The sequence below is a fragment of the Myotis davidii genome, unplaced genomic scaffold (genome assembly GCF_000327345.1).
Source record: "Myotis davidii unplaced genomic scaffold, ASM32734v1 scaffold370, whole genome shotgun sequence".
Taxonomy (NCBI): domain Eukaryota; kingdom Metazoa; phylum Chordata; class Mammalia; order Chiroptera; family Vespertilionidae; genus Myotis; species Myotis davidii.
This window is the reverse complement of record NW_006288615.1, coordinates 2,047,126-2,057,537: the sequence shown is the minus strand read 5'-3', so window position 1 is coordinate 2,057,537 and position 10,412 is coordinate 2,047,126. Positions and strand designations below refer to the sequence as shown.

At 38.4% G+C, this 10,412-nt stretch overlaps 1 protein-coding gene across 5 annotated transcripts in view; it reads right to left on the bottom strand.

Moving 5' to 3' along the window:
* The window catches only part of LOC102753211 (nuclear body protein SP140-like protein), a 65,168-nt gene that overhangs the window by 45,122 nt on the left and 9,634 nt on the right, over positions 1 to 10,412 (bottom strand). For all 5 annotated transcript variants that reach the window (XM_015561853.1, XM_015561854.1, XM_015561855.1 and 2 more), the window contains exons 2-3: positions 1,651 to 1,813; positions 1,030 to 1,198 (exon numbers count right to left, since the gene is read on the bottom strand). In XM_015561853.1, the coding sequence (XP_015417339.1) occupies positions 1,030 to 1,198; positions 1,651 to 1,813 (332 nt within the window). The remainder of the gene's footprint in view (positions 1 to 1,029; positions 1,199 to 1,650; positions 1,814 to 10,412) is intronic.

Genomic DNA, 10,412 nt, shown 5'->3' with positions numbered 1-10,412 from the left:
GTCTGTCCTCGTGAGATGCACATTCAGGCAAGGTGGGATAATCTATCTATCTATCTATCTATCTATCTATCTATCTATCTGTCTGTCTGTCTGTCTATCTATCTATCTATCTATCTATCTATCTAGATACAGTAGAACATTCTCTTAACTGGGTACCATTATAAAGTATAAATTATGTCTTCTTAGAAAAATCATACCTTTTTGAGAATCATACCTATAGTGTTATATAGCATCAAAAGTAGTCCCTGGGAGAGCAATAGGTTTTGTGATTTTATGACTAATGTGTTTCACCCCTGTGAAGAAAGTTAATAAAACCATTTCTTGATCTTTAAGAGCAAATTTGACTTTGAGTTAAATTTCTTGCTTATTACTCTGGACACCTGATGAAGGTGGCCTCTCTTCTGTGTCACTAGGCCAACACTGAGCTTATGGTAAAAAGTGACCTGTGACTGTAGGTAGATAAATTGTATGTATACTAGGAAGGACTATATGTGAACTATAAGCCATGTATGATCTTTCTTCAATGTAGTGACTCTTATAACTCAGCTCTTCTTTGTGGGGTCCCTGAAAGTTACAACTACAGAGTTGTTACATGAGACGTTGACTCCCATGAACTTGGGATGGCCAAATCACAGTGGATCCCACGACTAAGCTGTCACTAGTGGTGGGTGGTAGTCACCTTGGTGGACTGCTGTGTGGACAGCTGCAAGGGGTTCCACAGAAGAGCAGCAACTGATGCTGCCCTGTTGGGATGCTGAGTTTCTTGTCATTTGTCTCTCTAAGTAGGTCTCATGCCACCATGGCTCTGGTTGTCCTGTGACCCTAAATGCCTAGTTAAGCAGACCTGCAGGTGGGTGTTTATATTGTAGCCATTTTATCAAAAACTTTGAGAGGCTCATGATATGTCTGTTTTCTTAACTGCTATATCCCTACTGCCCAGCACTATGAGTGGTACATAGTAGGAGCTAAATATATACTTGACAAAAAAGTTATTCCTGTACAGCAAGAGGTAGATAATAAACTAATTACCATTTTCAAATCCTTTATAAATATTATTTAAGGCAGGGTATTCCTGTTTGTTGTCCTCACTGAATAATGCTTCCAGGAGTGATAGGTCAAATGTCTTCTCCAGTTCTTCGAGCACATTGTACACCACTCTCTGTACAGGGACCAGGTTTCTACAAGATTCTTGACAATCCTAAAAATAATACATGGAGAAAATATAAATAGGGACTTCCAAGTTACAGAAGAGCCCTAGAAAGTGATTTTTGTTGTTGCTAATCCTCACCAGAGGATATTTTTTTCCATTGCTTTTCAGAGAGAGTGGAAGGGAGGGAGGGAGTGGGAGAGGGAGAAAGAAAAAAATCATTGATGAGAGAGAGATACATCGACTGGTTGCCGCCCGCAGGAGTCCTGACTGGGGCTGGGAACCTGCAACTCAGGTATGGGCCCTTGTCCAGGAATCAAACCTGAGAGCCCACAGAGCTCAGGGAACGCTCTAACCATTGAACCAGTCAGGCCATAGCTAGAAATTGATTTTGTTGTAAATGTGTTACAATTTTCCGCATAGGTATTTTTTCATGTAAAATTTAGAATTGTTATATATTTGTACGACTACTAAGTGATTGTAACATAATAAACCTCACTTACTTCATACATTTTATTGGTGATGAGTTCACGGTCACGAAGAATCTGAAGGAAAGGAAATTCCTTTTGTATTGCTCTTGAAATCTCCACCTTATTTCTTTTGAAGTGATTGAATATAATATCGTAGATAGAACTGTCGTCTATGCCCTGGTCTTCTGTGGACATCCTAGGGAGAAGGGATACCATGTGAAAATGTTATCAAGATTCTGATATGCTTGTGGAAGCAGTTAAGAGAATTATCACCTGTGTTATAAAACTAGTTCATAATTAAAAAGTTGTGGTTTGATAATGATATAGAATAAATTTAGCATTTCACAAGAATATCACCATTTCTTCTGGGACTTCTGCTTTGTGTTGTTATAAATCTATCTCTGCTTTGTTATATATGGTGAATTTTTTTATGCATCTAAACTTCAGAAATTGCTGTTGTTTCCAGTGAAATTAATTGTAAACCCGAGTCTGCAATTCTGGTTCTTAGTCGATCATTTTATTACTATAACAATGTTTTAACCAACATCTTGTATTTCTAAATGTTATGAAGACTCATAACATATTTTTGTCAAACCAGAAAAGTACCCAGTAGGCATATACACATCGGGTAATAATAATGTCACATTATTGTTCCAAATTCCTGCAAGAAAATGTTTCTGGTTAAGGATGGGAGATGAAGAGAAGCATTTGTCTTCTCTTTTATTGAAAACCCTATTAAAATGATAATGAGGGAATGTAGGTGGAGGATACTCCTAGCGGCGAGGAAAGCAACAGCATGCCCTGCGGAATCCTAAAGGCAGTGAAAATTGGAATGGGAGACATGGTGCTTAATACCAACATGTCATTTGAAAAATGAAGAGCAGAACAACTCCACAACCCACAAGCTGACCGCTGGAGCCAGGCAGCTTCTCAGAGGCAAACATTGCAGTCCTTTTACCACCGTATGTTAATGTTGCCTGTTACTGGATTTGTACATGGAATAATACATTGTGTATGCTTATGTGTCTAACTGCTTTTATTTATTATCTGTGTTTTTGGGTAATTAGAAGTTTGTTCCTTTTTATTGTAGAGAATACTCCATAGGATGTTTTTACCACAATCTGCTTATTTATTTTCCTATTAATGAACTTTTGGATTGATTCCAGTTTGGGACTAGTGTAAATAAAGCTGCTCTGCTTTTCATTCCTCTTGGAGAAACAGCTAAAATTAGAATTGTTAGGTCATTGTGTAGCAATATGTTTAACCATTACAGTATCTACCAAACTGTTTTTCAAAGTCTATAAGATATACCCTTTCCAATTTTAGTCATTCTAATGTGTGATGTGCTATCTCAAATAGCTTTAATTTGTATTTCTTTAATGACTAATTATAATGATCACATTTTCATATGCTTATTGGCGATTCATGTATCTTTATGTATTATGTATCTTCATGTAAAGTGCCCGTTCAAGTCTTTGTCCTATTTAGATTATTGTGCTGTCTTTTACTCCTTATTGATGTGTAGGAGTTTGTAATATATGGCAGAAATAAGTAGTTTTTTTTTTCTTTTAGTTTTTGTTTTTGTTTTAAGAGGTTATATGCCTGGAATCTTAGGGCAAATATGCTGTTAGCAATTAAACTGCACAACCCCTACCTCTGACCTCCACCCCCACCCACCACCACACACACATACACACAAAGTTAATCATGTTCACTCCATGGGCCTAGTGAGCTGTCAAGCTGCCTTCTCCCATCAATTTTATTTGCAAATGCCAACTTTGGTTCCAGCTTATATCCTTCCTAAAGACTTAATTCTTCCCCCACCACCAATTTCAAGAGCACTTCCTCCATTCCTTTCCTATGGCACTATACCCTTCCACTCCTTTTCACAAATCCTAATTTTTCCCACTAGTCTCAAGTTAATGGGAAGTCTATTTGGTTCATCTGGGCCTACAGAACAAAATGCAGGGCTTGGCATGCAGCAGGCCCATAAATAATCCTATATAATAAAGAGGTAATATGCAAATTAACCCTCACACCCTCACAATATGGTTGCCTATGGCCAGGCTGGCAAGGAGGAGGGGGGTTAGTGAGGGATGACCAAACTACTGAATAGCAGGCTGCATGGGGCGACCAAGCTGGCGGGGGGCCGTGAGAGGGGACCAGGCTGGCAGGGGAAGGCAGTTAGGGGTGACCAGGCAGGCAGGCAGGGGAGTGATTAGGAGCCAGTGGTCCAGGATTGTGAGAGGGATGTCCGACTGCCAGTTTAGGCCCCATCACCAGGATCAGGCCTAAACTGGCAGTCAGACATCCCCCAAGGGGTCCTGGATTGGAGAGGGTGCAGGCTTGGCTGAAGGGACCCATCCCCTGTTTGCAAATTTTGTGCACTGGGCTTCTAGTTGATGAAATAAAGCACCAAGGATATTTGTCCCTAGAGGCTCAGCTGATAAAATATGGGAGGAATTTCCTGTTAAAACCTTGATAACTGCACACAGGCAAAACTGTAAAATTTGGTATGAAGAGGGGTTATGAGGAGGGGTGAAGAAGGGAAAACAGGTACAAAAGTGCCTATGATCTGTGCATTGTTAGGTAACAATAACCTGAGGAGTTATCCATCCCCATCTCTTGGGCTTGGAAGTAGAGCAATGAACTGACAAAGGGCTGGGGCCAGAAATTAAGTAGGAGGGGAAGCCCTATCACATGCCTTTCCTCACCCCCTCCCACACCCCCGCACAACTTCTGCTGAAAGGAGTTCGCTCTGTCAGCTTCATTGGGGGACCTCTAGGGGACAGTGCAGAGATGAGTCAGGGGTGCACTTGAAAGTCATAAAATGTTATGGCTGCACTCTGGCGGCTTTTACCAAAGGATGGAAAAATATGTGGGTATGGGCGCTAGAGGCCAAAGGTTAAGGATGCAAAGCAGATGGCATTCAGGGCCCGCACGGCTCCTGGGAGCCCATGCGCCCAACGCCCAGAAGAAGGGCAGAGTCTTGGGCTCCAAATCCGATCTGAAAAGATCTGCGAACCCACCCCCAGGCTCCCTTCCCGCACTGGGTTTACACCAACTTGCCCAGGGCCGGCCATTTCCTCAGATGGAAGTGCGAAGGGATCCCTGCCCTCGCACCGCACCCACCATGTTCTCCGAGGCACCATGTTTGATTTATGTATAGGAAATATTTTCTGCCAGTTTGCCCTTCATTTTCATAACTATGTGTTTTGATGAGGAGAAATCTTTTTGATGAAGCCAAATCTATTTTATGTGTGGTTAATAACTTTAGTGTAATAAGAAATCTTTGTCTACCCGAAGTTAATGAAAATATTCAAAAAACCATTTACATATAAGCATGGGTATATTTCTGGATTTTTCTCTTCTGTGCTACCGATCTATTTGTCTATCCTTATGCCAATAGCATATCGACTTAACTACTACAGGTTATGGAAGGTCTTGATGTTAATTAGGTAAAGATTATTTTGGTTTTCTAAGTCTTTTGGCTTTCCACATATCTTTTACTTATTTTTTATTCCCGTTTTTTTTTTTTTTTAAATCTAACAAATGTTTATTGAGGGCACTGTCCTTTTGAAAAATATTGTTTGTATTGGTTTCAGGTGTACATCATAGTGATTAGGCAATCATATACTTCACAAAGCATTCCCCCAGATAGTTCCAGTACCTATCTAGCACAATATCTTTTAAAATCAATTTGTCAAATTTTATAAGAAAAACTTTTTGGATTTTTATAGCCTTTTGCATTTTGAAACCATAGAGAAATTTGATGAGAACTGACATTTTAACAATATTAAACTCCAACCTACTCGTATGCTTCCAATCCTGTAACCTAGCTCTAAGGAGTAAGAACTACTTCTTAATATATTAAGTCAATTATTTGTGTATTTTATTTAGTTTTTATTGTCATATTCATTGTCTGTCTTCTTTCAAAAACATATATGCTATAAGCATAGGGATTGTGTCTGTTTTGTCCTTTGATTTTTTTAGGGAGGTACTTGATACACATAAGTTGATAATCAATATTTATTGGTTAGATGCCCATAAGTACAAAAGTTTTTGTTGAAGCAAAATATAACCATAACAACATAATACTGATCCACCACACCTAAAAACAGTTTGATGGTTCATTCAGCTAAATGGTTGAGTAAATTATGGTAAATTCATATTGCTGGATACATAATTACTTACTTCTAGTATTTGAATGGAAAGGCATAGTTTTATTGATGAATGAAAACATAAATTGCATATTAATATGTTATGATCCCATTTTTATACAAATCAAAGTAATATAAGTCTTTTATTTGTGTGTGAAGTGTGGAGCAAATGTTGGGAAAGCAATGCAATGTTACACCCAGACTGTTAACATTGGCTTAGTTCAGAGTGTCAGGATTTCACCCCAGTCCCTTCAGTTCCTTGTTTTATCATTTTTGGTAACATCAGAGGAAATAGAAAAAAATAGGGCCAAAGTAAGACTTTTAGAATAAGTATATTTAATACCCTTATAGCTTATGAGATAATATTCTTTCTGTAAAACAATTGGCTGGGAAATTTAGAAATTTAAAAGTTGATTTTCTAATTAAAAAATAAAGGTAGGAAAAAAGAATAAAATTTTTAGGAATAAATTTAACAAATGGAACACAAATCTTTATTGTTGTTGTTAATCCTTGTCCAAGTATAGTTTTCCATTCATTTTTAGAGAGAGTGAAAGGGAGGGGGAGAGACAGAGAAACATTAATGTGAGAGAAACACATGGAATGGTTGCCTTCCACACTTGCCCCAAACAGGGCAGCGCATGCACCCCAACCAGGGCTCGGGATTTGAGCCTGCAACCAAAGTATGTGCCCTTACTCGGAATTGAACCCAGGACCAGTCGGTCCACGGGCTGATACTCTATCCACTGAGCCAAACTAGCTAGGGCTGGAACACAAATATTATATGCTGATAACGTCAAAACATTGCTAAGAAAAAAAATTAAAGGTCTAAATAAATGGAAACACTCCATGTTCATGGATTGGAAGACTCAACATATTTAAGATGGTGATTTCCTCTAATTGATTTATAGGTTCAATGCAGTTGTCAAAATCCTAGCAGGCCTTATTGCAGAAATTACAAAGCTGATTCCAAATTTTATGTGGAAATGTGAATAGCCAAAACAATTTTGAGGAACCAAGTTGGAGGACTTATACTTTCTGATTTCAACAGTTATTATAAAGCTACAGTAATAATACTGGCAGAAAAAAAATATGGATCACTGGTACAGAATTGAGAGTGAAGAAATACACTATGTTATTAGTCAATGGACTTTCAATAAAAAATGCCAAGACAATTCAATGAGGAAAAGATAGTCTCTCAACAAATGGTGATAGGATATTTGAATATCTACATGCAAAAATATTAATTTATACCTTTACCTCAGAGCATATACCACAATCAACTCAAAATAGATTGTAGACCTAAATGTGAGAGCAGGGCCAGTATAGCGCATGTTTCTATGTGGTCACACAAGGCACAGTGTTTGCTCTAATGCTCTGCTTTTACAGTTTTGAAATTCTTAATGATTTGTTGCCTGTGTGTTTGGTGTCAAATCCAAGAAATTATTACCAAGAACAATGTCAAAAAGTTTCACAGATTCAGGCTAAACTAGAGAACATTATGCTAAGTGACACAAATCAGTCACAGAAGGATTAATACTGCATGATTCCACTTACATGAGGTATCCAAAACAAAGATAACAGAATAGTAGTGTCTAGGGGTGGGAGAGAGGGAGATGGGAAATTGTTTTCCAGTGGGTATAAAGATTCAGTTATGAAAGATGAATATGTTCTAGAGATCTACTATAAAACGGTACCTATAGTTAACAAGCATAAAAATGTTTTTGGAGATGATGAACGTATTTAGTACCTTGCTTGTAGTGATGGTATCATAAATGTATGGATATGTCTAAATTCATGAAGATGTATACATTAATGTGCATAATTTTTGTATTTAAATAGCGCAATAAATCTTTAGAAAACATGTAATTACTTATACTGGGAAACTAGCAAGAGGCAAGCCAATTTGGGTTTCTGAATTGTGAAAGGATTCAGAAATCAAAAGCACCATTACTTCAGAAGACAGGTGGCGAGGTGAAAAGCAAAACTGGCATATTGAAGCTCACCAGTCATCTAGAGGCATCCATTCATTAAAATAGCCCTAATCAGGTGTTCATGTCTCATTTCTAAATGCGGCTGGACACCCAGTGGATGCTTGAGGGATCTCTGAGAACAAACAAATAATGGGGCAGGAGCTGGGGAAAAATGAACTCTTAAAAGAACCTTGGAATAAACAGATGAATTAAAAACATTATCATCCTCAGGAATAGAGAGAAAAGATTAGATTTACTAAAAAAGAGGAGGGTATAACCCTGGCCAGCATGGCTCAGTTGGTTGAGCATCGTCCCATGCACCAAGAGATCACTGATTTGATTCCCAGTAAGGGTGCATGTCTGGATTGCAGGCTCAATCTTCAGTAGCAGGTGTGCAGGAGGCAGCCTATTGATGGCTCTCTCTCATCAATGTTTCTCTCTCTCTCTCCCTTCCTTTCTCTCTCTAAAATCAATAAACACACACACACACACACACACACACACACACACACACACACGATTGTATAAAAAAGGAGAAACATAAAAAAGAGCTGTTAGAAATTAAAAATATGGCAAAAAGAAAAAATTATCAAAGATTGCCAATCAAACACAAAAACAGAAATCTTGTAGAGGATTAACCTATGAGACCTACTATCTAACTGCCAGGAATTCCAAAAAGATAGAAGAGAGAGGCAGAAGGGAAGAAATTATTGAAGAAATATTGAAAGTAAAGTCATGTGAATTGAAATAAATCAGTTTCCATTTGAAAGAGTTCTAAAGTATCCAAAACAATGATTAAAACCAACACCAGAGCAAATTATCATGAAATCAAGTGATTAAAGAACCAGAAAGTCTCAGAGTCAAAGCGTGACATACAAAGAAAGAATCAGAATCAGAGTGGCAGCAGAGCTCTCATTAGCAATACTAATGGTAGTAAAATACTAATGATAGTATTGCTAATAGTAAACTGCAAGACAATGGACTGAATTCATTTCTGGAATAGGCCTTTTTCATTACCAAATTTTCACACAAGTGTGAGGACAAAAATAATCATTTAAAAAAATCCACGAATGATCTTAAAATATATGCATACCTTCTATGATATTATTCAGGAGGCTATGGATAATGTGCAACTCAAAATGAGGGAGTAAAACAAGAAAGGCGAATACATAAAACCCCCAAAACAGGGTGCAACCTGAGAGAGATCAAGCTTCAGAAGGTCAGCCCTGGTGGCCTGAAGCAATCAGAAGTAATTAGAGCAGGAGAATAAAGGGTTCCAGGAAAGCTTCTTTAAGAAAATAAACAGAACTGATCAATTATCTAATGTGTCTCACCATATTGAGAAGAGTTTTATAGTTCTGTAGAGTGTTTGGGAAGAATTGGTAATGAGGATACACAAAATCCAAGTGTGTGTGTGTGTGTGTGTGTGTGTGTGTGTGTGTGTGTGTGTATACATTCTTATGAAAGACACAGGAGGATAACATTGGCAAATTGGAGTACATACAATTTTTTAAATATAATTTTTGAGTAAGGTGGAAAAGTAAAACTAAAGGTTAACCATATATATCTATATATCTATATATCTATATATCTCTCCATATAAAGGACTAAGTTACTGACTGTCCATCCATCTGACCATCCGACCGACTGGCCAGTACATATGACGAGCACTGGCAATTTAAAAATAAATGTTGACTTGCGCATGTGTAATATTTGTCCTCATCTGACACTGGCCTCCCATTTAAATTAATTCTAAGACAGTTTGCCATGATGCAATCATTTGCGATGACTATTAATAAATCACAAGGACAAACTCTAGACAGAGTAGGAATAGTCCTACCTGAACCCGTTTTTGGGCATGGTCAGTTATATGTTGCTTTCTTTCGAGTTAGAAGAGCATGTGATGTTGAAGTTAAAGATGTTAAAGTTCATCAGAAGAAAAATTAGTCAAGCACTCAAAGTGTTTTTACTCTTACTATGGTATACAGGGAGATATTAGAATAAATTTAATCAATTTATAAGGCTTTGTTTTTATCAATGTTGTTTTTATATGTTTTTTTATTTTTATATCATGTCTGTTGTTTTATCATGTTATAATTTTTTTCCAAATTCATATTTATTTTTTAAATAAATCTTTATTGTTCAGATTATTACAGATGTTGCTCTTTTTTTCCCCCATAGCTCCCCTCCACCTGGTTCCCACCCCACCCCATGCCCTTACGCCCCTCAACTGTCCTCATCCATAGGTGTAAGATTTTTGTCCAATCTATTCCTGCACTCCCTTCACAGCCCCTTCCCCCTGAGAATTGTCAGTCCACTCCTTTTCTATGCCCCTGCTTCTATTATATTCACCAATTTATTCTGTTCATCAGATTTATTTTTATTGACTTAACTAGGGGCCCAGTGCATGAAATTCGTGCACTGGGTGTGTGTGTGTGTGTGGGGGGGGAGTGTCCCTCAGCCCAGCCTGCCCCCTCTCACATCCTGGGAGCCCTCAGGCGTTGACCCCCATCACCCTCCAATCGCAGGATCGGCCCCTTGCCCAGGCCTGAGGCCTCTGACAGAGGTGTCAGGCCTGGGCAGGGGACTCTCATTTCCCCCCATCACTGGTTCTGCCCCCAGCCCAGGCCTGATGCCTCTGGCCCAGGCGTCAGGCCCGGGCAGG